The 27,329-nt window shown below is 41.9% G+C and overlaps 1 protein-coding gene across 2 annotated transcripts; it reads left to right on the top strand.

The window, feature by feature from the left end:
• The first annotated feature begins 5,074 nt into the window (after positions 1 to 5,074).
• On the top strand, positions 5,075 to 26,381 carry Fbxo33 (F-box protein 33). Of its 2 annotated transcripts, NM_001033156.4 has the most exons (4): positions 7,553 to 8,176; positions 20,945 to 21,055; positions 22,040 to 22,725; positions 24,357 to 26,381. In NM_001033156.4, exons 1-4 carry the CDS (start codon positions 7,557 to 7,559, stop codon positions 24,626 to 24,628), a joined length of 1,689 nt encoding a protein of 562 aa, NP_001028328.2. In that variant the 5' UTR covers positions 7,553 to 7,556; the 3' UTR covers positions 24,629 to 26,381. The 2 variants fall into 2 exon arrangements, with proteins under 2 accessions (XP_017170672.1, NP_001028328.2); XM_017315183.2 differs by lacking the exons at positions 20,945 to 21,055; positions 22,040 to 22,725; positions 24,357 to 26,381 and adding an exon at positions 10,433 to 13,230 and having other exon boundaries at positions 5,075 to 8,176.
• The last annotated feature ends 948 nt before the right edge of the window (positions 26,382 to 27,329 follow it).

Genomic DNA, 27,329 nt, shown 5'->3' with positions numbered 1-27,329 from the left:
TTAATAAAGCAGCGACATGAAAGCACACAGACCAGAGCTCTGGGGTCGAAATAAAGCAGCAACATGAAAGCACAGAGCTCTGGGGTCGAAACTCATACACCTAGCGGCACCTAGTGGTGTAGAGGAGAATCGACGGTCAGCAAAAATTTTTTACAGGCTTATATAGTAAAACTCAAAGGGGGAGAACTGGGCAGGGAAAGTACAAGTTTACATCACTAGGGAGTTCTGCCAAAGGAATCTACGTAACTAAGGAGTCATGTCCTATCAAGGAACCTACGTAACTAAGGAGTACCTGGTTCATTTTGAGGTTGTTCTAGGAGGCCTTTATCTCAAAAATGTTCTTGGAACAGTTTTTAGTTGGGAGGGTTCGAACTTTAGGGTGAGGAGTTTTGGGGTGAAAAGTTTAGGAGTGTTACAATCTCTAGATGGGAGGGGGTGGGCTCCGAGGTAAAAAATTCATGTTTTCACAAGAGGCCAGTAATTTTCTATTCTTCATTCCCCACTTCTTCTTGTAAGTAATTCTAATCTTAGAATTTCAGAAGTCTATATCTCTATGTGGAGAATACTGCATTTACTCTATCTTTAACATGGGAACAGAAACAGAATAAGGCGGATTAGTAAACAGAACTAGGCAGGGACCCTTTTAGTGAGGCTTGAGGGTCTCAGCATGACGCAGGTGTACGTAGATCAGATCTCTGGCTGGAACTGGTGAGTTGTCCTTGGGGTACCTGGCTCGTTTGCTGTAGCCAGTTGTGACCAGACTTCTTTCTGCACCACCTGCAAGCCTTTTAACTTAACATATAGATCATTATTATAACAACATAGGTTTAAACACATTATTTAAGACAGTGATGGGCATAGGAGCCCCATAAAGGATCTTAAAAAGAGTAAAATCGAATCAAGAGGGAGTGTTCTCAGTTCTAAATAGGGCAAGGGGAAGGAGCACCAAGTAAGTCTGTGCCAGTCTCTAGGATTAATTTTGTCAAGGTCTGTTTAGAGTTTTATTTATTATTTTTATCTGTCCTGAGTTCTGAGGTCTGTACACATAATACAATTTTTATTTGACCTCTAAATACTTGGCCACACCCTGGCTTACCTGGGCAACAAAGGCAGGACCATTATCTGACACTATTGCTTTTGGCACTCCGAACCTTGGAAAATTTTCTTTAACAATCTTCTTGATGACTATCTGATCAGTCTCAGTTTTACAAGGAAAAGCTTTTATCCATCTTGAGAACGTTCACAAAAACTAGAAGGTATTCATACACATATTTTTTCCAGTAAAGTCTATTTTTCAGTAGATGTCAGGTCTGTCTTTTCATGAGAGAACTAGTTTTCTTTCTTCAGTTTTTACTATTTTATACAGGGTTTCTTTTACCAGTCTTAATTTGTCTATAACTTGATAGTCTTCAGACTGTCAGGATCATTGCTCTTTAGGATGCCTGGGCGGTTAGATTTGCCATCTGATTTCTTTTAGCCACAGCATCTTAGGTCTTTTTCTGCAGATGTCAACAGCTCTCTTTGTCTGTATATATAGAGCTTGTATTAAAGCCACAAGTTTAGCTTTCTGGGCTGAAGTCCCTTTAGGGAGGCTGCTGGCCTAGATCACTTGTTTTCTGTCCACCACTGCACTGCTGTCCCCGCCTTCCGCTTACCCTTAACCTCGAGGCTACTGCCATCCGTGTACCAGCTCAAACTCTCAGGCCAAGGCTGATCTGATCCTTCAGATCATTTCGAGTATGAGTTCCTTCTGCCAGAATGTCAGCACAATGATGAGTAGGTGAAGTCTCAGGCAGTAGTGAGATCGAGGATAGCAGGGGGAGCGAAGGTCACTCGTTCAGTCAAAGCTCTGACAATGTGTCCATCGGTCAGGGGGACGGTTGGATAATGCTTTTAAGAGCGTTAGTCAGCCATCGGTCATGGGGGCTGAACCACACTTTCTAGGACATGTGCCAAGTTTTGTCTCAGAGTCAATTTATCTGCGTCCTTGACCAGAAGCCACTATGTGCAGACAAGCAGGCCATCTTACAGCCACCAGGTCTAATTTCTTACAAGTATGCCACAGGTCTTTTTCAGGGTCCCAATCTCTGAGTAAGAACTTTTTTGGCAATACCTTTGTTCTCAGTCACATCTAGGAGTCCCAAAGTTGGGGACAACATTAGGGCAGTCTCAAGAGCATCCAAGGCCATCTAAGATTGTTCCTTTTTTATATATACGAAGGGCTGTTTATCTCTTTAACTCAGCAAAACCTGGAATCCACAATCTGCAAAAGCCCGCAGTGCCCAGGAACTTTTTAGCTTGTTTTGCACTGGTCGGTGGAGGAATATGAAACACAGTCTCTTTTTTTAGCTGCTTCAACAGGTAGGCCACCGGACTCTTTTAAGGACTCAGCTTCTGTGTTAGCACCCCTTTTGTTATCTAAGGCATAACTTAAAAACAGTCGTCAGTCATCAGTCCAAGTCCGAACACAAAGAGACACAAAAGACACACACAGAAACCGTTTTTCAGGCAACCACTATAGAATCACAGTACCACAGAAATGACAAACACAAACAAGACTAATACAGGGCATCTTACATGCGATTTCCAGAGAAGCTTACTGTCACTATGACCAACCCAAATGGACCTGTCTCCATGGGAAGGCCCCAGAACCTGAGACCGGCCTAAAACCAAACCAAGATAATCAGTCAACTCCTTGGGACCAAAACCAGACCTGAAACCAGACAAACCAAAAACAAAACAGAATCAGAAGGTGGTCCAATGGAGGACACACAAGTGAACAAGACACACAGACATACAGACAGGGAGGGATCTCACTTTACCTCTGACATACAGTGTCTGTGTCTCATGACAAAAACCACAAACAAAAACAAGATAGCAACAGAGAAAAAGAAGACACCAGTATCTCTAAGCACACTCGTCCACGCCTGGACTTGTACAACCAGCCAAGCCAAATGCTATTTCCTGACGGGGTCAGATTCCACATCGACTCCCTTTCTCCTGAAAAACAATTTGCCTGACGGCGGCGATTAGTGACAAGTCAAAAGCACCCTTAGGTGGCCAGCCTACTCCAAACGTTGGCCACTCGGAGGCGCAAAAGGTCTGCCACTGACCCTTTCTGACCTCCACCGACTGGTTGTGGGCTCTGACCCGCACCTCCTTCCAATGCTCCAGAGTCAGAGAAAGGGGAGTGGACACAGATTGTCCCATTTCTAGAAAAACAGTAGTCACAACAAGAGCGGACACGAGACTAAGACAAAAAAGAAACCAGAAGAATCAGATGGCCTCTCCAAGGCCGGCCGATTGAGACCCTCTGCACGAGGTGGGACTCGAACCCACGATCCCGTGACCAGACGCGAGGCGGGACTCGAACCCACGGTCTCGCAACAAGGTGCGAGGTGGGACTCAAACCCACGATCTCGCAACAAAACGCGAGGTGGGACTCGAACCCACGATCTCGCAACTGGGCACGAGGTGGGACTCTAACCCACGATCTCGCAACCCCAAATGGTCTCTTGGCCTTCAAAGGGGTCCACCAGGCGTCCCTGATCCTCCCCTGTTCCTCCTGGGACGTCTCCCAGGGTGAACGGACGGTGGACACCTGGACACGTCTATCCTTATCCACCCCGCACTCCCTCTCGGAGCGCGGTCTCACTGAGCGTCCGCAAAACTGAAACTGCGATCGCACCAGACTTAGAAACAGAACACAGACATCAGAACACAGACATCAGACCAAAACAGAACAAAGAATCTTACCTCTAAGTGGGTCTAGGACCTCTGGGTGGTCGCGCTGTTTCCCGGCCAATGCACCAAATGAAAGACCCTCGAGGGGAGACCCTCACTCAGACACTCAAGTCCCGGGACAGCCGCGTACCCAAGAAGACACTGAGACCATACATAAAATGTAGAAGGCAAGATTTAATAAAGCAGCGACATGAAAGCACACAGACCAGAGCTCTGGGGTCGAAATAAAGCAGCAACATGAAAGCACAGAGCTCTGGGGTCGAAACTCATACACCTAGCGGCACCTAGTGGTGTAGAGGAGAATCGACGGTCAGCAAAAATTTTTTACAGGCTTATATAGTAAAACTCAAAGGGGGAGAACTGGGCAGGGAAAGTACAAGTTTACATCACTAGGGAGTTCTGCCAAAGGAATCTACGTAACTAAGGAGTCATGTCCTATCAAGGAACCTACGTAACTAAGGAGTACCTGGTTCATTTTGAGGTTGTTCTAGGAGGCCTTTATCTCAAAAATGTTCTTGGAACAGTTTTTAGTTGGGAGGGTTCGAACTTTAGGGTGAGGAGTTTTGGGGTGAAAAGTTTAGGAGTGTTACAATCTCTAGATGGGAGGGGGTGGGCTCCGAGGTAAAAAATTCATGTTTTCACAAGAGGCCAGTAATTTTCTATTCTTCAACAGAATAATGCAAACTAATAACTGTAGATGCAATGATGGAAAAGAAAGTTACTACCATTTGAACACTGATTTAGGCAAGAATCATGAATTGTTGTCAGACCTACTAAGTGTATGGCTAGAGGAAGAGGAGGACATTTAAGGAAAAAAGCAAAAATACTTCCCAGATTATTTAATGGAGGAAAATAAACTTTTAAATTACATAAAGAAATGCAAGTGTGGCCCTTAATTGGATCCTGGTTTGTACAAAGCATCTATAAAACCTATTTTGGGAAATAATTTAATTTAAATATGGAATGTTAGTAAATATTCAAATATTTTTGCCACCTGTGATGTAATTTGTTTTTATAGAGGTTGTATTAGTCAGAGTTCTCTAGAGTCACAGACCTTATATATATTCCATATATATGGAATTTATTGGGAAGACTTACAGACTACAGTGTAGCTAATCCAACAATGGCTAGCTGTGAATGGGAAGTCCAAGAATTTAGTAGCTGTTCAGTCCCACAAGGCTGGAAGTGTCTCAACTGGGTGTCTGTATATTCTGGAATTCCAAAGTAGGCTCCAAAGCCAGGGAAAAAATGAATGCGCTACAAGAGAAAGCACTCAGGCAAAGAGCAGAACCTTTCTTCTTCCAATCTTCCAAGTTATATAGACTTTCTTTCTTTTTTTTTTTTTTTTTTTAGTTTGGTTTTTCGAGACAGGGTTTCTCTGTGTAGCCCTGGCTGTCCTGGAACTCACTCTGTAGACCAGGCTGGCCTTGAACTCAGAAATCCACCTACCAAGTGCTACCTAGCCTTCCAAGTGCTAGGATTAAAGGTGTGTGCCACCACTGCCTGGCTAAAGATTGAGTTATTTATTTACCTCATGTATGTAAGTACACTGCAGCTATCTTCACACACACCAGAAAAGGGCATCGGATCCCATTACAGATGGTTGGGAACTACCATGTGGTTGCTGGGAATTGAACTCAGGTCGTCTGGAAGAGCAGGCAGTGCTCTTAACCATCTCTCCAGCCCCACATGTAGACTTCCAACAGAAGATGTGGCCCAGGTTAAAGGTGTGTCTTCCTGTCTCAAGATCCAAATCAGGCTTGTCTTTCACCTCAAAGGTCCCAACTAGAAGTAAATCTACCCACTTCAAACCAAGCAGAATATCTTTCACAAGTTTGCCCTCCATTTCTGGATTGTACTTCATTCCAGATATAGTCACACTGGCATCCAAGAATAGCCATAACAGAGGTGTAAACTAAAGTGGAGCTCCAGAAGTCTACGGCTCTCTTCAAAATACTTAAATGACTTTGAAACTGAAGTCCAAATCCAAGTCTTAATTCCCTGATTTACTGTTACCACTTAATGTTCATTGAATGCTTATAAAACGGTAATTACATAGAATTTTACAGACAAGGGTTCAAAGAAATGACCTACCTGGAATACATTTTTTATTCAAAGTACCAACTGAGCTGATGTAAATTTAGAGGTAAAAGAATACTATTATTGAGCCGGGCGTGGTGGCACATGCCTTTAATCCCAGTACTCGGGAAGCAGACGCAGGCGGATTTCCAAGTTCGAGGCCAGCCTGGTCTACAAAGTGAGTTCCAGGACAGCCAGAGCTATACAGAGAAACCCTGTCTCAAAAAACAAAAAACAAAAACCAAAAACAAAAACAAAAAAATACTATTATTGGTAGTTTACTAGGTTCGTGACACCAAACTGTATAAAAGAAATGTGACAGAAGGTCTGCTGTTACATCACAGAGCTAAAGATATCTAGACTAGCTAGTTTCTTAGTGTGGTTTGAAGCAGCAGACATAAAATTTCTTAACCACGCCGGGCGTGGTGGCACACGCCTTTAATCCCAGCACTCGGGAGGCAGAGGCAGGCAGATTTCTGAGTTCGAGGCCAGCCTGGTCTACAAAGTGAGTTCCAGGACAGCCAGGGCTACACAGAGAAACTGTCTCGAAAAACGAAAAGAAAAAAAAAATCTCTTAACCCTTTAGATATCGCTGCTTCCTACAATTTGACTGAGATACTTCGCATGCTGAGAACGTGAAGGGCTGTTTTTAAAATCCCTTTCTTTGGGGGCACCAAACTAAAGAAAAGCTCTCCTCTCCAACTTATTTGTAGGAGTATCAGAGACTATCAAAATAGCTACTTTATTTCATCCATGTTACTTTTGTATACAGGGGTGTGTTGTTACAGAAGTACAGTGGTACACTGAAGAGGTATCCACAGCTCTCTTCACAAACACTTCAATGACTTTAAGAAACTGAAAATTAAAACCTGTCTTAACTTCCTAATTTGATGTTACCACTAAGTGATCGTTAGCTATTAATAAAACATACTAATTATACAGAACTTTTGCAGACAAGGGTTCAGAGAGCATTTAAGTCTGGGTACCAGCCCTCAAGATGAAAATCGTTAGCCATTTTTTTCCTGCCCCTCTAAAGACGAAAGGTGGCGCTGCCGTCACTGGTTCAGCAATGGGGCGTGTGCGGCCTCCGCACGTCGGAAGAGGAAGGTCCGCGTGCCGCCACGATCCGCCTTTCCTGGGAAGCCGATTTTGTCCTGCTCTGAACAAGATGTAAAAAGAAGCCGGCGTGCGAGCCCTCGGGCGCCGCGACCTCAGCCCAGCGAATGAGAAAGCGTCGGGACTTAGCGCAGCACGCCGGGGTTCCGCCTCGAGCACGCTGCAAGGGCCAGACCTACCCGGCGAGGGACGCCCAGAGTGGCCCCGCCCCCACGCCTCTAGCCCCGCCCCGGGTCGCTGACGTCAACGGTCACGTGCCGCGCGATCCAGGCAACCAGGAGCTCCCCCGGTTCCGGAAGTCTCGCAAAGCCGCGCCAGGCTCCGCCCGTCGCCGTGACGTCACTCTCAGTCCCTACCACTACCGAGCCTCCGCGTCCGGGTACCGGGAGAACCACGGTTTCCTCGGAAGCAGCGCGGTCGCCTCCGCATCCCTGGTCCGTTCGAGAGAGGATTTCGAGGTCGTTGCCCGGGCCGGCCGGGGAGCACTTGCTTGCGGTACGGAAAGTCAGCGGCGTGCAGGCCTCCCCGCGCCAGCTTTTCCCCCCTCTCAGCCGGTCCGAGTGCACTTGGTTCCGCCGAGGCGCACGACGGTTCCGCCCCCTTCTTCCTTGTCATTGATGTTGTTGTTCTTGTCAGTGCCGCAACCCCGACCGCCGGGAGCGCGAACCCGAGCCGGGGCCGCCCGGTTGGTGCGGTGGCGGCGGCGGCAGCGGCTGCGGCTGCTGCAGCTGCGCCGGCTGCGGGGGCTGCTGCGAGGACTGCGCAGGCGGCCGGGGACGGGCGGCCGGCGGCCGAGCCGGATGGCTCTGTGCGGGCAGGCGGCCGGCGCCGCGTCGCTGCCCAGCGAGCTCATCGTGCACATCTTCTCCTTTCTGCCGGCGCCCGACCGGCTGCGGGCCTCGGCCTCCTGCTCGCACTGGCGGGAGTGCCTCTTCTACCCAGCGCTGTGGCCCCAGCTCCGCATCTGCCTCCGCGTCTCGCCCGCGGAGCAGCCGCGGCTAGAGTTCCTCATGCGCAAGTGCGGCTGGTTCGTGCGGGAGCTGCGGGTTGAGTTCGCCGCGGAGAATTATCTGAGCGGAGGCGGCGGCCCGGGCGACGGCGGTAGCGGCGGCGGCACCGACACGGGCACCGGAGGGGAAGACGGGGAGGCCCTGCAGCTCTCCTCCCGCTGGCTGGAAGTACTGCGCATCTACTTGGAGCTGGTGTTGTGCGTGCTGCTCAGCATCCGGAACAACAGGTAGGCTTGCGTGGGGACCGAGAGGGTCTGGCCTTCCGCTGGCCTTGGGAAAGATCCCGTGGGGTGTGCCGGCCGGCCTCAGGATGGCCTTGTGTAGGTGCAGCTATCCGTTCCTGACCAGACTATTTCCGGAGACAGAAGAGGTGATAACGGGACTCCTGGAGCGTCTCAGGCATGCTTTCATTCATCCGTTCTTGTCCATGGGCTAGAGCTGCTGGGCAATGCCATTATCTTATGCGTGGGAAAGTTGTGAGTTAAGGGTGAGGCCTGTACAAAAAAATAAGGTGGTTTTCTGATTCTGAATTTGACCATTGGTGATGGGTAATTAATTCATAGTGACGAGGTGAGTAAGTTTCCTTGCTGATGTCCATGATTACAAGAATTAACCTATAAGAATTCTTTAACAGTCCTTTTCTTACCTGAAATAGTTTTACTAGCCTGGGCCATGTCCAAAGACTGGGAGGAGTGCTAGTTAAAATCATTAGGGGAGGAAAATTGTCAGACTTGAAGCCGCATCCCATACACCATCAGGCTGGACTTACTCCCAGTGATTCACACAAAAGTAACGCTACCTAACTTGGGGTGGGATAAAGGAGCTGGGCATACTGTGGGGGTTAAGTATGAGACTCATTGTGCATCAGGACTTTAGTGTAATTCCACCTAGAGCTCATGGCCCATATTCGGACTCCAGCACAGAGTCCCTATGAAAGTCTAGTGCCTGCCAAACCATATTTATATTTTCTTTATCTGGATATTCATTCCAAACTTACAATGTCACTCTTAATTTGGAAGAAAAATAATTGCAGCAGTTTACAAATAATTATTAGTGATTGGACATTCCAACACTGCTAGGGTCAGGGCAGAAAATATTGTACTGTAGAGAGCAGAACTGGGTGCTTACTAGGTCAAGTGATGTACATGCTGTTGTGTGGCAGTTTTCCTCTAAGCAGTGTCCTTCCTTCCACAATCTATATCCCACCATCTTTATGTTAAATAGAGTTGAGAATAGATTGTGATTAATACTAAGTCATATGTGTCATACATATTTTCGTGATCTATAATTAAATCAAGAGTTTAAGCAGGGTGGTGGCAGCACACGCCTTTAAAGCTAGAGCTTGGGAGGCAAAGGCAGGAGGATCTCTGCCTTTGAGGACAACCTGGACTACAGAGTGAGTTCCAGGAAAGCCAGGGTTTCACAGAGAAACCCTGCTTCAAATAGGTTAAACTGTAAGTATTCTAGCCTCATTGTGTATGGAAGCCAGGCATGATACAGATCTGGAATCCCGGGACCTGGGAGCTAGAGGCAGGGAGCTTAAGTGAGTTCAAGGTCATCATCTTGTGCAGAGCAAGTTCAAGGCCAGCATGTGCTTTGTGAACTCCTGCCTCAAGAAACAAAACAAGACCTGGTGTGGTGGTGCACGTCTTTAATCCCAGAACTTGGGAGGCAGAGGCAGGTGAATTTCTGAGTTCGAGGCCAGCCTGGTCTACAGAGTTAGTGAGTTCTAGGACAGCCAGGGCCACACAGAGAAACCCTGTCTTAAAAAATCAAAAAAAAAGAAAAAAAATTATTTATGGGAACAAGGCTCCATTTTTTCCAGTGCCCTGTTTCCTAAGCTTTCACGTGAACCCATTCCACTTCCTTGCTTTGATTTTATCTGTTAAGATAACCAAAGCTAAAATTTTTCTTAATCAGGTTCGGGGCTTTCTCAAAGTTGAGCATAGCTAGAGACCAGCTGATTTGTTCTGTAATCAACCAGCCCTGAAAAAAAAAAAAAAAAAAAGTCGGGAGGGAGGGCATAGTGCCTTTGATTCAAGTAAGAACTTCTCAGTGCCTAGTTCTTTTTGGTATTTTAATCATCTATGGATGGATCTATAGCATATATACACAACAGTACTGTACCACATTTTGTCTTTAATTCTTTTTCTTTCATCCTTACCATTTAAGTTTCTATCCTAATGTAACTTGTTTGTGAAACCCTGTGTGTCTGCCCTTCTGAGTCTGCTTTCACTTCTGCTCACAGCTGTTGGTTGTCCACGAGAGAGTACACTGTGGTGCCTAGTAGCGTGTTCACTATGGACATTCGTATTTGTACTGATGTTGTCTCTTTTTAAATTAAATCATATTGGACTGGGGTGTGGCTTAGTTGATAGGTGCTTTTAACTATTAGTGACACTTGTGACTCTGTGATTAAAAACTACAACCCTAAAACAGTGTATTAACAATGTCACTTAGAAGTTTTTTTGTTGTTTTTCTAGTGTTGAAGTACAAGTGTGTTCAACCACTGCCAGTTTAAGTGCTGCTGGGAACTGAACCGAGTGCTTCCTGTACGCCAAAAACTTAATAACTAATAAGAAGTGTAAACATACATTCTTTTCATTTATAATGCTCTTGCTTTATGATTTCTGCCATTTTTTAAGCAGAAGTGTATCAGCCATTCCGCTTCCGGGCTTTGTGCTGAATTGCCTTACTCAATGCATAGTCATGCCCCACAGGAAAAGAGCTATGCTAACCTAGAGTTGTAGGGTATAATCAGTGGTACTGATCTTCTGAGAGAATAACAGTTGGCTTGTTTTGATTTGTCAGAGTGATTATGGCTGCCATACTGGTATTGAATGTGTTAAGAACAGATGATAATCAACAATAAAGAGTACCTCTTTGCCAATAAAACACAGGGTTTCAGAAATCTTTTTCTAAAGGAGGCCAAGACCTCCTGCTTGTCTGGAACTGCAGTAAGAGCTCATTAAAATGTTTTGGGGGGGTGGAGGGCGGTGATGGCATTTTTTTGTTTTTGCTTTTCAAGACCGGGTTTCTCTGTAGCCTTGACTGTCCTGGAATTTTCTGTAAACCATGCTGGCCTCAGACTCACAGAGATCCGCTTGTTTCTGCCTCCACAGTGCTGGGATTAAATGTGAGCCCCACCATCTGCAACTTAAATGGTATTAAATGGATTAACTTGACTCTGCCGTGGTTCTGTAAGACATTCTACCACATTCAAAACCAGTTCAGAACTACACTTGGAGCTTGTAGTCAAGGTGTTATAGTCTTGAAATGCTGTACTTCATACTTAAGAAAAATGAAAACTGTGTAAGTTATCAGTAAGATTTGGGATAATATGTAATAGCTTACTTACTAAAAAATACTCTCTTTAGGAGCATTCCCTGAATCTCGTGTGATTCCCGGACTCACCTAGGCAGGTGTAGTTTTTTAACAGTACATGTTGACATAATAATATTGTATAATTGATGTTTATCTTCTCTGTGTGCACATTGCATGTAAGCTTTTCTGAATTGGAACATTGCACCAGGCCAGAGAATATGTGGGGTTGGGTTTTCTTCTTTACAGTTCTAGGCTTTGCCTCTCCTTCCTAGTGTGTAGACTGGCTACTTTCTAGTTATATCTCCTTCATTATCCTGTGTCTTAGTCAGCTTTTCTTATTCCTATAACATATGTTTCAGTTAAATTAACTAATGAAAAGAAAGAGTTGTTAGACTTGGTGGTGTGTGTTTTTAATCTCAGCACTTGGCAAGTGGAGGCAGGTGGCTCTCTGTGAGATCGGGGCCAGCCTGGTCTGCAGAGTGAGTTCCAGGACAGCCAGGGCTACGTAAAGATAGCCTGTCAAAAAAAATAATAGTTTCAATTACTATTTTGAAGGTTTTAGTCTGTTGAGCTATTGTTGGCTCTAATATTGTTGTCTGCCCAGTATGATCCCACTAGCCACATAAGTTTATTGAGATTTTAAATTAAATAAATACTATTAAAATGTTGACTCATCCCACCTTACTCGTGTCAGCAACCCTAGTTAAATGCCCATGGTCATTTGCCCTGTTGCTTTTATCCCGACTTTTAAATTTTCCACCACCATCCAGAATGGATGTTCAAGCCTACTTTAACCATGGACTTTGAGAATAATCCACATCTAAATTTCAGCACTATCTCATTTTTTTTAAAAAAAAATTTTTTAAAGGTCCATTAATTCAACAAACTTGAGCCTTACTTTTCTTGAAAGAAAATGTCCTCCAGCACCTAACAAATACTGTATGAGATAGCTTTCATCTTGATGTGCTCACGGACTATTACGTACTTTAAATGGCTCGTTATAGAATAAATATACTATGTGGGGACTGACCAATTCATAGTGCCCAAGAAGTAGTGCTGATGGAGAAAATAGGTGAGTCTGTGCATTCCCAAACGACTCCATACCTTAAAATGATATGGTAATGGAGTTCCCCAAAGATAACTTTAAGGTCACTGTGAATAGGGACTAATCAAACTTCCCAGAAGAGCTCAATGAGAGTAAAATCTCAACCTTGCTTTAATCCTCGATATTCTTTCTTCTACTTGATCTAGTGTGCTGACCCCTGGGCTCATAGGATATGCCACCCACTGGGCTAAATTTGTTTTAACAAATTTGTTTTAAGCTTTACTGAGCTTTTTCATTTCCAAAGTTTCCATAAGGGAGGGGTAGTGTTGAGTGGTTTTTAGAATCTCCCTTGGCTGAATTTCTTATACAAGTTGTTGAAATTTTCATCCTAGTCTGGAATTGGCTTCCTTATGCCTTTTGAATCTTCTTTTCATTTTGAATATGTTTAAAACTAAGTGTTTTAATTCCTTAGTTTTTCAACCATTTTGGTATATTTGACTCAGTTATTGAGGAGTGAACTACTAAAGCATTTATATTGCCTTTATATTTCTTGTGTTTCTTCACTGCAAATTTGTACATCTATTGGGATCTGTGTCTTTTACATAGGGTCTTAATCGTCTTAATCAAAGATTTCTCTTGGGGTGTTAATCCTCAATGCTACTCAAAGGAGAGAAAGCAGACATAGTAACAACAATTCAGAAGCAGCCCAAAGAGTTAATTAAAAGCATAGAAAAATAAAAACAAGGCCAGGTGTGGCAATATCTTTAATCCCAGCACTCAGAGGCAGAGACAAGTCGACCTCTGTGAGTTCAAGGCCAGACTACTCTACATATCAAATTCGAGGACAGTCCAGGGCTTTATAGAGAGACCCTATCTCAAGCAAGAGTAAGGATGGAGGGAAGAAAAGAAAAAGAAGGAAAGATAGATAGATAGACAGACAGACATCAACTATGGTAAATGTCTTCTCATACCAGAGGTTCTCTTCTGTGCTAATGTGGGCATGGGCATGGAAAATGCCTGCAAAGCAGCAGAGCCAAGGCAGTCTGTGTTGACATGTCAGGGCACAGACACTTAAAGTGTTCAGTCATACCCAGCATGTTGGTCTCAGTCCCAGTGTAAAGGGCTTCAGTATTCTTGTGTGGTAGAACCCACACACTTTCCTCACATAGACTCGTGTCTATGAATTAGTATCCTGGACATAAGCAGTTCTCAGGACACACTCTTGACTCTCAGAGTTGTTACTTGATGGAAAGAGGAGACCTTTGGGGCTTGTGGATATAAAAATTCAGAGGCTATTGCTCTTATTGGAGGTGAAATTTGACTACAATAACTCTCATAAGACAGACCACAGATAACCTAGTTATTTCCTTGCCCAGCACTGATGGTGTGCAAATATCAGATCTCCCTTTTTAAGCTGTGTTGTGGGTTTTCCTTTAAATTTTTCAGTCGTGTATGTGTGAGTATTTTGTCTGCATGTATATCTATGCACCATGTGGCCAGAGAGGGTGTTGGAACCCCTGAAACTGGAGTTAACAGGCAACTGTCAGTCACCTTGTGGGTGCTGGGATCCAAACCCAGTGAGACCCTCCTCAGAAAAAGAAAGCTTTAGGGCTGGAGAATTGGCTCTTATGTGTCTGATATTTCCTAGTTCTGTCCATTCCCCTGCAAATTTCATGAAGTTGTTGGTTTTTAATAGCTGAGTAGTACTCCATTGTGTAAATGTTCCACATTTTCTGTATCCACTCCTCTGTTGAGGGACATCTGGCATGTTTCAGCTTCTGGCTTTTATAAATAGGGCAGCTAGAAACATAGTGAAGCAACTGTCCTTGTTATGTGTTTGGAGCATCTTTTGGGTATATGCCCAGGAGTGGTATAGCTGGGTCTATAGAACTATTTCCAGTTTTCTCAGAACAGCCAGATTGATTTCCAAAATGGCTTACCAGCTTGCAGTTCCACCAGCAATGGAGGAGTGTTCTTCTTTTTCCACATCCTGCTGTCACCTGCATTTTTGATCTGAGTCATTCTGATTGATGTGAGGTGGAATCTCAGGGTCATTTTGATTTCCATTTGCCTGATGACTAAGGATATTGAACATTTCTTTAAGTGCTTTTCAGGCACTGGAGATTGCTCAGTTGAGAATTCTCTGCTTATCTCTGTACCCCATTTTTAATAGGGTTATTTTATTCTCTGGAGTCTTAACTTCTTGAGTTCTTTGTATATATTGAATATTAGCCCTCTATTGGATGCAGGCTTGTTAAAGACCTTTTCTTGATCTGTAGGTTACTCTTACACGCATTCACGACCGGCCAGGAAGAACACAGCAAACCGTAATCTTCTGTGGCAAAGCTTTATTGCTTACATCTTCAGGAGCCAGAGAGCAAGAGAGAGCAAGAGTGCAAGAGAGAGCAAGAGAGAATGGCGAAACCCCGTCCCTTTTTAAGGAGAATTATCCTCCGCCTAGGACGTGTCACTTCCTGATTGGCTGCAGCCCATCGGCCGAGTTGTCGTCACGGGGAAGGCAGAGCACATGGAGTGGAGAACTACCCTTGGCACGTGCGCAGATTATTTGTTTACCACTTAGAACACAGGATGTCAGCGCCATCTTGCAACGGCGAATGTGAGGGCGGCTCCCCACAGGTTACCATTTTGTCCAGTTGACAGTGTCTTTTGTCTTACAGAAGATTTGCAATTTTTTAATTAGGTATTTATTTCATTTACATTTCCAATGCTATCCCAAAAGTCCCCCCACCCACTCCCCCACCAACCCACTCCCACTTCTTGGCCCTGGCGTTCCCCTGTACTGAGGCAGATAAAGTTTGCACGACCAATGGGCCTCTTTCCACTGATTGCCGACTAGGCCATCCTCTGATACATATGAAGCTAGAGACACGAGCTCTGGGGGGATACTGGGTAGTTCATATTGTTGTTCCACCTATAGGGTTGCAGATCCCTTTAGCTCCTTGGGTACTTTCTCTAGCTCCTCCATTGGGGGCCCTGTGATCCATCCAATAGCTGACTGTGGGCTTCCACTTCTGTGTTTGCTAGGCCCCGGCATAGTCTCACAAGAGACAGCTATATCTGGGTCCTTATGAGGTACCATTTGTCAATTGTTGAACTAAGAGCATAAGCCATTGGTGTTCTGTTCAGGAAAATTTCCCCTGTGCACATGTGTTCAAGGCTCTTCCCCACTTTTTCCTCTATTAAATTCAGCATATCTGGTTTTATGTGGAGGTCCTTGATCCACTTAGACTTGAGCTTTATACAAGGAGATAAGAATGGATTGATTTGCATTCTTCTACACACTAACTGCCAGTTGAGCCAGTTGATGAAAATGCTGTCTTGTTTCCACTGGATGGTTTCTCCTTTGTCAAAGATCAAGTGACCATAGGTGTGTGGGTTCATTTCTGGTTCTTCAATTCAATTCCATTGATCTACCTGCTTGTCACTGTACCAATACCATGCGGTTTGTATCACAATTGCTCTATAGTACAGCTTGAGGTCAGGGATGGTGATTCCACCAGAAGTTCTTTTATTGTTGAGAATAGTTCTTGCTATCCTGCATTTTTTGTTATTCCAAATAAATTTGTAAATTGCTCTTTCTAACTATGAAGAATTGAGTTGGGATTTTGATGGGGATTGCATTGAATTTGTAGATCTTGCTTTTACCAAGATGGCCATTTTTACTATATTAATCCTGCCAATCTACGAGCATGGGAGATCTTTCCATCTCAGTCTTCAATTTCTTTCTTCAGGGACTTGAAATTCTTATACAAACCTTTCACATGCTTGGTTAGAGTCACACCAAGATATTTTATATTATTAGTGACTATTGTGAAGGGTGTCGTTTCCCTGATTTCTTTTTCAGCCCATTTACCCTTTCAGTAGAGGAAGGCTACTGATTTGTTAGAGTTACTTTTATATCCAGCCACTTTGCTGAAGTTGTTTATCGGCTGTAAGAGCTTTCTGGTAGAATTTTGGGGGTCAATTATGTATACTATTATCTCATCTGCAAAGAGTGATATATTGAATTCCTCCTTCCCAATTTGTATCCCTTTGATCTCCTTTTGTTGTCTAATTGCTCTGGCTAGAACTTCAAGTATTATATTGAATAGGTAGGGAGAGAGTGGGCAGCCTTGTCTTGTCCCTGATTTAAATGAGATTGCTTTGAGTTTCTCTCCATTTAGCTTGATGTTGGCTACTGATTTGCTGTATGTTGCTTTTATTGTGTTTATGTATGGGCCTTGAACACTTAACATGAAGGATTGTTGTATTTTGTCAAAGGCTTTTTCAGCATCTAATGAGATGATCATGTGGGTTTTTTCTTTTAGTTTGTTTATAAAGTGGGTTACATTGCTAGATTTCCGTATATTGAGCCATCCCTGCATCCCTGGGATGAAACCTACTTGATCATAGTGAGTGATCGTTTTTGATGTGTTCTTGGATTCGGTTTGCAAGAATTTTATTGAGTGTTTTTGCATTGATATTCATAAGGGAAATTGAACTGAAGTTCTCTTTTGTTGTGTCTTTGGTTTAGATTATCAGAGTATTATCAGTATAACTATGTTTTCATAGAAAGAATTGGGTAGTGTTCCTTCTGTTTCTATTTTGTGGAATACTTTGAAGAGTATTGGTATTAGGTATTGGAAGGTCTGATAGAATTCTGCTGTAAAACCATTTGGCCCTGGGCATTTTTGGTTGGGAGACTTCTAATGACTGCTTCTGTTTCCTTAGGGGACTATAGGACTGTTTAGATGACTTATCTGATCCTGATTTAATTTTGGTACCTGGTATCTGTCTAGAAAATCATCGATTTCATCTAGATTTTACAGTTTTGTGGATCTGATGTTTTTCTTAATTTCTTCGTGTTATGTTTCCCTTTTCATTCCTGATTTTGGTAATTTGATTTTGGTAATTTCTCTGTGTCTTCTAGTTAGTTTGGCTAAGGATTTATCTATCTTGTTTTTTTTTTTCTCAAAGAACCAGCTCCTAGTTTTATTGATTCTTTCTATAGTCCTCTTTGTTTCTACTTGGTTGATTTCATTCCTGAGTTTGATTTATTTCCTGCTGTCTACTCCTCTTGTATTTGCTTCTTTTTGTTCTAGAGCTTTCAGGTGTGCTGTTAAGCTGCTAGTGTATGATCTCTCCAATGTCTTTAAGGGAGGCACTCAGGGCTATGAGTTTTCCTCTTAGCTCTGCTTTCATTGTGTCCCATAAGTTGGGATATGTTGTGCCTTCATTTTCATTAAATCCTTAAAAGTCTTTAATGTCTTTTTCCTATTTCTTCCCAGACCAAGTTATCATTGAATAGATAGTTGTTAAGCTTCCACATGTATTGGGGCTTTCTGTTGTTTTTGTTATTGAAGACTAGCCTTAGTCTATGGTGGTCCTGTACAATACATGGGATTAATTCAATGTTCTTGTGTCTGTTGGTGTTTGTTTATTTTGTGTCCAATTATATGGTCGATTTTTGAGAAGATACATGAGGTGCAGAGAAGAAGGTATATTGTTTTAGGATTAAATATTCTGTAGATATCTGTTAAATCCATTTGGTTCATATAAGTTCTATTAGTTTCACTGTGTCTCTGGTTACTTTCTGTTTCCATGATCTGTCAGTTGGTGAAAGTGGAGTGTTAAAGTCTCCTACTATTATTGCTGAGGCTCAATGTGTACTTTGAGCTTTAGTAAAGTTTCTTTTACAAATGTGGGTGCCCTTACATTTGGGGCATAGATGTTCAGAATTGAGAGTTTATCTTGGTGGATTTTTCCTTTGAATATGTACTGTCCTTCCCCATCTTTTTTGATAACTTTTGGCTAAAAATGTATTTTATTCGATGTTAGAATGGCTACTCCAGCTTATTTCTTTGGACCATTTGCTTGGAAAATTGTTTTCCAGCCCTTTACTCTGAGATAGTATCTGTCTTTGACACTAATGTGTGGTTCCTGTATGCAGCAAAATGCTGGGTCCTGTTTACATATGCAGTCTGTTAGCCTGTGTCTTTTTATTGGGGAATTGAGTCCATTGATGTTGATCTCCAGGGTTGTCTTCCTTTGTGTTTTCTTTAATGTTTCTATTTCCGTTTTTAGATCCTGGATAGTTTTGTTGAATTCCTTCACCTGTTTGATTGTGTTCTCCTGTATTTATTTAAGAGATTTATGTGTTTCCTCTTTGAGAGCTTCTACTTGTTTACCTGTGTTCTCCCATATTTCTTTCTCTTTTTTAAAAAAAGATTTTAAATTTTATGTATATGAGTGCTCAATTTGCATGCATGCCTGCATGACAGAAGAGGACATCTATATTCCATTATAAATGGTTGTATGTGACCATATAGTTGCTGGGAATTGAACTCAGGACAACCAGTGCTCTTCACCACTGAGCCATCTCTCCAGCGCTCTCCTGTATTTCTTTAAGGGAGTTTTTTTATGTCCTTCTTAAAGTTCTCTATTATCTTCATGAGATGAGAATTTATATCTGAATCTTGCTTTTCTGTTGTGTTGGGGTATCCAGGGCTTGCTGTGGTGAGAGAACTTGGTTCTGATGTTGTCAAGTGGAATTGGTTTCTATTGCTTATGTTCTTGCTCTTGCCTCTCGCTATCTGTTATCTCTAGTGTTAACTGGTTTCTCTGTCTCTGACTGGAGCCTGTCCCTCCCATGAACCTGTGAGTCTGTGATCCTATGATTTTATGATCCTGGCTGTGTCAGAGCTCCTGGGGGTCATGCTGCCTCTGGGTGTGGACTGAATGGGTGAGGATCCAGAGCAGAGAGAGACTCTGCTCCCTGCACAGGTGCAAACTGGAAGGAACACAGGTTACCTCTTTCTCATTTTAAAAAGTATAGTTGAAGAAATGTTTAATGATTAATTCTGCTATATGACCATCAAATTCAACATGTAGAACTATTTTTGGCAAAGAAATTCTACTCTGTCCACCATCTTTAGCCCTAAGGAAACAATGACCTAACCCTACTGTTCAATTGTTCTAGAATTTCATACAGATAGAATAATACAATAAATGTAATTGTTATATTTTTGCTTCATATACATGGTATAGTATATATATGAACTTTTTATTGTTTATTCCATTGTGTAGATGTCTTAATGATGTGTTTATTCACCAACTGGATAATATTTAAATTGTTTCTAATTTTATTTCTATTATGAATAAAGGTGCTGTGAGCTTTTGAATCTAATTCTTTATATAAATGTATGCTTTTATCTCTCTTGAATAAGTTCTTCCTGTTGGAATTATTAACCTGTATCTTAACTTTTTAGCAAATTGAACTATTTTAAGAGTGTATCATTTTTCACTCTCAGCAAAATGTACACACTTGGTGTGAGATCTAGTTGTTCCATATCTTTGCCCACACTTGGTGTTGTGAATCTTTGTAATTTTAGCTATTCCGGGGTAAAACCACATTCTTACTGTGGTTTTAACTTCCTCCTTGATAAATGATGAACGTCTTTCATATGCAATTCATCTTTCATCTGTGTTGGTTGCAATGTTCTTTCAAACTCGATATGTGTTTTATTGGCTTTGTTTTTGGCATGTTTTTCTTTTTCTGAGATAGACTGTCCTGTAACTCACTGTGGAGCACTTTGGTCTTGGGTTTGTGGTAGTTCCTCTTTAGCCTCCCATGTGCTGGAATTTCAAGCATGTACCACCACATCTGCTTAAAAGTCTTTTTTGAATCACAGTCTTTTAATTAAATACATGTTTTAAAAATAGTTCCTGTTATCTCTGTTTTGCCTTGGCAAAGGTAAACATCTCTTGCCTGTGTGCTTTACTGCCCCACACACTTATGGGCTTGTAATAGTCACAGTGGAAGTTGAATGGCAGAGGAAAACACTGGGATTGGTGACTCCTGGCAAAAATGGAAAGTGACATCATTTTACTTTATAGACTCTTATCCTCTGAGCACTTCCTTTTGACAAGTTTTGGTTGGTTTGGTTTGGTTTGGTTTGGTATTGGGGTGTGGGTGTGTTTTATGGGTTTTTGTTTTTGTTTTTCTGGTTTTTTTTTTTTTTGGTTGGTTAGTTGGTTTGGTTTGGTTTGGTTTGGGGTTGGAGTGTGGGGTTTGGGGGGTGTTTGTGTGTGGATGGGTTTTATGGTTTTTTTTGGTTGGTTGGTTTGAATTTTTTTGCTTCTCGAGACAGTTTCTGCCTGTAACAGCCCTGGTGGTTGTCCTAGGACTAGCTTTGAAGACCAGGCTGACCTTGAATGTGCAGCCTGCCTCTGCCTCACTAGTGTTGAGATCAAAGGTGTGGGCCACCTCCTCCGACTTACGGCTTGTTTGAGTTCTTACAATTGACATCTCTTATAACTTAAAGGGTTTCAGTTCCTAGTGTTGCACATTATTTGCATGAAGCCTGTAAGATCAGTATTTGGATTCAGTCACTGTGTTCCACAGTCAGTAAAGCCTGAGTACGAGTTTTTTATCAGGTCCAGCTTCTTTAACATGCATGCTGTTTCTTCATACTGTGTGGCTGAGCATGGATAGCAGTGTGAAGCTCATTTGGAGTCTAAGTGAGTCAGAAAGTGGAAGCTCCTCTAGAATGTCCTTCTACATATTTTAGTATGTATGTGTATCATTAAACATTTAAAAAATAATTTTAACCATTTTCTCCCATAGGAATCTCCAGAAGTTTAGTCTTTTTGGAGACATAAGTGTTGTACACCAGCAAGGAAGTTTGTCCAGCACGTACCTCAGCAGGGTAGACCCTGACGGCAAGAAGATTAAGCAGTAAGTCATACAGTAAGCTCTACAGAGGCTTGTGCTAATTAATTAGTCTAGCTCTTTTCTAGAAATCACAAGACACAATCAAGAATGGTTTTTGTTTTCAGAAAATATATGGGGCTTGGCAGTTAAGCACCTAACCCATAACCATGAAGAACCCATATGAATGCAGTATGGGCGTGGCAGACTACCTGTTCTAACCTTGAAAGACAGAGACCAGGAATCCCCAGAGCAAGCTGAGCAGCTGACTAGTCCTTTCAGCAAGCTCTGGTCTGATTGAGAGACCTTCAAATGCACGCGCGCACACACATTACAGAAGGAGGGAGGGAGGGAAGGAGTGTGCATGTGTTGGGGTAGACTATATGTCCTAGAAACGTCTTAACCATACGTTTTAGTAATAGTTATATGACACATGGCCTAACTCTTTTAGGATAAATCATATAGCTTGCTGGGTAATTATTGGGGTATAAATTCTTAATATTTCACTTGTGTTTGAGTGTTTTGCCTGAATATGTATATATGCACTACATTTATGTCTGGTTCCCACAAAGGTTGGAAGAGGGAGTTAGATCCCCTGGAAATAGAATTGCAGGTGTTACAAGCCACTGTGTGAGTGCTGGGAAATGAAACTGGATTCCCTGCAGAACAAAATCTCTTGCACACAGTCTCTTACTGCTACTTAGAGGTGTTAATTCTTCATTTGCCTTTGTTATAAAATAAGTCATATATATCAGTCTTCCATATTAGTATAAAAAATATTATTCTCCTAAGATAAGAAGCATTTCTACATGTTCTTATCTTAATAAATAAAATAAAATAATGTATCTTATTTATTATACTGTAATGTGAATTTTAATTGCATTTGTAGGTTTAGTTAATAGAAATCAATTATTGAGAAGAAATGTATCTCAACAGTGAATGCCATGTAAAGTCACCATTAAAAAATTGATGCTGAGTACTAGTGACAAAATTGTGACATTTTCCTTGTAGAATTCAACAACTGTTTGAAGAAATACTGAGCAATAGTAGGCAACTAAAATGGCTGTCCTGTGGGTTTATGCTGGAAATAGTAACCCCAACATCACTGTCGTCTCTGTCTAACCCAATTGCCAACACCATGGAACACCTGAGTTTACTGGACAACAACATTCCTGGCAATAGCACTCTGATCACTGCAGTGGAACTAGAGCGGTTTGTAAATCTACGCTCACTTGCCCTGGATTTCTGTGACTTTACAGCTGAAATGGCGAGAGTCTTGACCGATAGCAACCATGTGCCTTTGCAGCGACTGTCTCTTCTGGTCCACAATGCTTCAGTGATGCTCAAGTCATTAGACAACATGCCAAATGATGAGCACTGGAAAGCCCTGTCACGAAAGAGCTCCAGCCTTCGGGTCTATCTAATGGTTTTTGATATTAAAAGTGAAGACATGCTAAAGATTCTGAAACCCAGTATACCACTTGAGAGGGTTCACTTTGACAGCTACGTCACTTGTGTCTCAGGGGCTATTGTTGATCTTATATCCAGGCAGTATGACAAGTTCCTTACCCATTTTATATTGATGAATGATATGATTGACACATCTGGTTTTCCAGATCTTAGTGACAACCGAAACGAAGATCCATTGGTTTTGTTAGCATGGAGGTGCACAAAGCTCACCCTTTTGGCAATTCATGGTATGTGCTTTTGTTCACTCTAACTTATATTAACATCATTCCTGAAATAGCTTATGCTAGTAAATATCTTACAAGTAGAAAGCTGTATCCCGGCCCTGAGTACTCTGAGCACTCCTCAGAGTGCTTTTCTCCTGCTACTGCTAAGTAAATAGATTGTGTCCACCTGCTGTCATGGATATGTTTGTTCCAGTCTGAAGATCCTAAACTAAGCGCAGAAGGAGGGAAAGTATGGCTGGTATATGTACAGTCTCATCCTTTAGATTCTAGTGTCGGTATATTTACAATATTGTTGAAATAACTATTGTTTAGGTACATGTTTACTTCTTAGGCGTTCATCTTAGTGTGTGAACTGTTTTCATTTGAATGGAATTGCTATTCTGATAAGCTAAGAATATTTTACTTCGAAGACAGTTACAAAAATAATCTATAAAAATGACTTAGTCAAAATGGTATCACACATTGTCATGAGTTTGAGGGGCTACGTAAGTTCTAGCCCTGCCTAAGCTACAGAGTGAGTCCTTGTTTAAAAATAACAAAACAAGCAAGGAATATCTTAGGTTCTCTATGCTATCTCTTTCATTGTTTTAGAAACCATTTTTCTTAGCCTGCAGTTGTGATTTTCACATCTTCATAATTGGGCCATGCATTACAGATAGTAGCAAGAAACAGGTCCATATTAAAAGTAGTAAGGGGTTCTTGGGAGAAATGGTTCAGTGAACTAAATGCTTATTGTGCGAATGTAGGACCAGAGTTGAGATCCCACATAATAGCCATGCTTGGTGGCAACCTCAAACCCCATACTTGACCCTGGGTCCAACTGACTAGCTAGATGAGCCAGTTGAGTTCTGGCTCCATTTCAAGATCCTGGCTCAACGAATAAAGTATGGAGAACAAGCAGGGCAACACCCAGTATCATCTTGGGTCCTCCACAGGCAGGCCTATTCATGTGTACCCACACACATGTAAACACGCTTAAATGCATACACGCTTATACAGTACACACACAAAAAAATGTATGAAGTGAAACGGGGATCAGCAAACATCAAGTTATTTAAAAGTTAATTTAAACCAGCCATTTTATTACATTTTTTTTCTTTAAAGATGTTAGATAGGTAAAGCTTGCCTATCATCTGTCCCCCTTACCCTTTCCCAGACGGGACCTCTATCTGGAGTAGTTCCATGACTTCTGATAATGAACAGTTAACTTTAAAGTTTCAAGTGTCATAAACTTGTGACTATGACTGTGAGACACCATAGAGAATGATTTTACAGTGAAAAACTGCAGGCTATTGTATATTGTTGATACTTATGTTGAAAATGAAATTTATTCCTTGTGATACGTCATTATCCAAAGTTAAAGTTTTATTTATATATTTTAAATGTCTTCTGTTTTGCTGAGTAAAATACCAGAATAAGATTATACACCACTTAACAGGTCACAGTTGTGTGGTGTTCTTAGAGACAGTACACACTCCTAGATACTCGTGTTTCTTTATTCTCGTTGTGTTCTGAGGGAGAGCACATGGTAAGTGCAGATGGGAAGCTTCGCAGCAAGCACTTGCTGAGGAGAGACTGACTATCAGACAGGACGGAACAAGAGAGTGACAGACTTGCCTTTGCTTGTCTTTAAGGTTACACCGTGTGGGCGCACAACCTCATTGCCATTGCTCGTCTTCGGGGCTCTGACCTAAAAGTGCTTCAAGTCACCGAAGAAAGCATTGATTTTGACCAAGGTGAACTAGCCGACCAGGATGTGGATCCAGTACAGAACCTTATTGAGCAGGTATCACTGGGCCTTGGTCAGTCTTGGCACGCAGTCTTGGACATTGAATCACTCAGTGTCTTCACTGAACCAAATCGTCATTTTTACAGAGAGATGCAAAGCTTCAGCGAAGACATTTAGCTTTTTTAAAATATATAATTCCTGTGGCTACATATGCAAGTAGGGTCCCATTATGTTTTTTTTTTTCATTAGTGGAAACTAATCCTTTTGTGCTGTGTTTAATCAGTATTAGCTTTATAGAATTATAAATGTATATTCTACTTCTTGATCAAAGAACGTAGTTGGGTATTGGTTTTAGAAGTTCAAAGTGACACTGTATAGGGCTTTCACGGTTAATGGGATTGTTAGCAGACCTTAAGGACATACAGCCAATGATTATCTGAGGTTACTGGCTAACTGTTTTTCACTGAGTTACTCTGCCTTTTTGACATTTTTATTCTTTGTTTGTCAGAATCCAGAGCTCAGGAGCCAAATATTTTTATACATATATATATAAATATCCATAGCCTGGTGGATTTGTATGCAATGCACTGCATCTATGTATTCTGATAGCATCTCATTGATTTTTGTTTGAAATAGAAGGAAAGATAGTATCCCAAATGAGTTATCTTTAACAGAAAGCTGAGTTTAACTTTTATTACCTATATAATAATTGATATTGCCAATTACCATTCTGAATTTCATATAGTATAAGTTAGACATTGCTTAATCCTTTTTTAAATGTATTTACATAGACACGAACACTCAAATTGTTGGATTTTTAAAACTATATCTGACATAATTTTTTTCATCTGTTACATTAAAGTTAGCTTGTTTAGCCCAGATTTCAAAACAGTAGAGAAGAAAGGAGCCATATTCCAGGGAAACCTCTGAGGCTAAGTCAAAGCACAGAACTGTAAATGCACAGGCTTGCAAACCAACATTAGTCGTGAAATCCCTAACAAGTCACTGGATTCTCTCTGTCAGCGCAAGTGTCAGCTGCCAAAGAATAGATTTACATGAAGAAGTGCCCACATGCTGGCAGGGGCTGGCCAGCTGTGGCCAGCCAGATACTGCTAGATTGTAATATTTAAGGTCGAATTTCGACCTGTGGTACACAGCTGTGCTGTGGCTCAGTCAGCAACCTCAGAACTCTGAAAAAATAAAAAATAAAAAAAACATAAAAAAAAAAGAAAAAAAATGCACCTGTTTCACTGTGAATAGTGAATGTAAAGGAGAGAAAGGAAAACCAAAAGCTTGTTCCATCCAGGTATGAGCTGCTATGATACATGAAGAACATTCCATGAAGTATGTTTTAAAACCTTGTTATATCTGAGAGGCTTTAAAAGCCAATTTAACTGTTTCAGGGCAACCGCGGTACAGACGTGGTCTCTGTGAGACTTCCACCTGACCCAAGTTTTAAGTGGTACGAATGTTGTGCATTTAATGTTAAGGACAGTCTGCAATAATAAAGTGAGTAGCCAACGTGGGTGCCCAGCAGTGCTGAGACCTGGCTGCTCTATTGTAAGCTTTGGAAACACAATTTATGCAACAGATGTCCAGATATGATTCTATTTATGGAAAAAGTTTATATGTTTTACAAATGGTTTTACCATCTTATATTAAATGACCTTTTGACAGGTGTGCACTGTTTTGTCTCCAGTGAGCACATACCATGCGGATTTTATATGTACATCAGTAGTGTGAATCCACTGGCACAGTGTGTGTAAATGCCAGATGTGGTGAGATTTTATCTTGTATATGTGATCAGATAAAATAACTCCTGACAGAAACTGTAAGGAAACCAGCTGAATGTTTGACCTGATGACTGATGTTGTATGGTTTATGTTAAATGTATATTCTTTTAATCAATGAATAAAGCATTAAAAAGTGACTATTGTGATGAATTTTATTGTATATAAAATGCTCAAAGTGTCTATGTTTTTTGTTTTGTTTTGTTTTGTTTTTTTGTTTGTTTGTTTGGTTGGTTGGTTTTTTGAGACAGGGTTTCTCTGTATAGCCCTGGCTGTCCTGGAACTCACTCTGTAGACCAGGCTAGCCTCAAACTCAGAAATGCTCCGCCTCTGCCTCCCAAGTGCTGGGATTAAAGGTGCCATCACCGCCCAGCGTTTTGTTTTGTTTTGTTTTGTTTTGTTTTTTCGAGACAGGGTTTCTCTGTATAGCCCTGGCTGTCCTGGAACTCACTCTGTAGACCAGGCTAGCCTCAAACTCAGAAATGCTCCGCCTCTGCCTCCCGAGTGCTGGGATTAAAGGTGCCATCACCGCCCAGCGTTTTGTTTTGTTTTGTTTTGTTTTGTTTTGTTTTGTTTTTTTCGAGACAGGGTTTCTCTGTATAGCCCTGGCTGTCCTGGAACTCACTCTGTAGACCAGGCTGGCCTCAAACTCAGAAATCCGCCTGCCTCCGCCTCCTAAGTTCTGGGATTAAAGGTGTGCGCCGCCACCACCACGCCCTGGTGAGTGTCTATGTTTAAATAAAAAACTTAGGCTGCATAGTTTAGAGATTTTTATTTTCTTTCCCTTTTAGAAAAGGCAAGCTTAAAAACAGATACTAAGCCAAGCACTATGACACACCCCTATAATCCCAGCTCTTGAAAAGTGAAGATAGGAAGATCAAAAGTCAAGCTCAATGTCTTAGTTACTTTTCAGTTGCCCTAACAAAACTCCATGATCAAGGCATTTTATTAAAGAAACTGTTTCATTGGTCTCACGGTTTCAGAGGGTTAACGTCCATGACAGTGGAAAAAGTATGGCAGCAGGGACACCTGAGAATTCACATCTTGAAGCACAAGTTCGAGACAGCAGCATAGGGCAGGCAGCCAGA

Source organism: Mus musculus, chromosome 12 (assembly GCF_000001635.26).
Source record: "Mus musculus strain C57BL/6J chromosome 12, GRCm38.p6 C57BL/6J".
In the NCBI taxonomy this organism is placed as follows: domain Eukaryota; kingdom Metazoa; phylum Chordata; class Mammalia; order Rodentia; family Muridae; genus Mus; species Mus musculus.
Note: the sequence above shows the minus strand (reverse complement) of the source record. Positions and strands in the feature narration are given on the sequence as shown.

Excerpts from the sequence above, each read along its gene's own strand:
- Fbxo33 (NM_001033156.4), top strand. The coding sequence starts at position 7,557 with ATGTTGTTGTTCTTGTCAGTGCCGCAACCCCGACCGCCGGGAGCGCGA. Across the intron at positions 21,056-22,039 it reads GACGGCAAGAAGATTAAGCA|AATTCAACAACTGTTTGAAG; the intron begins GTAAGTCATACA and ends TTTTCCTTGTAG. Across the intron at positions 22,726-24,356 it reads CACCCTTTTGGCAATTCATG|GTTACACCGTGTGGGCGCAC; the intron begins GTATGTGCTTTT and ends CTTGTCTTTAAG.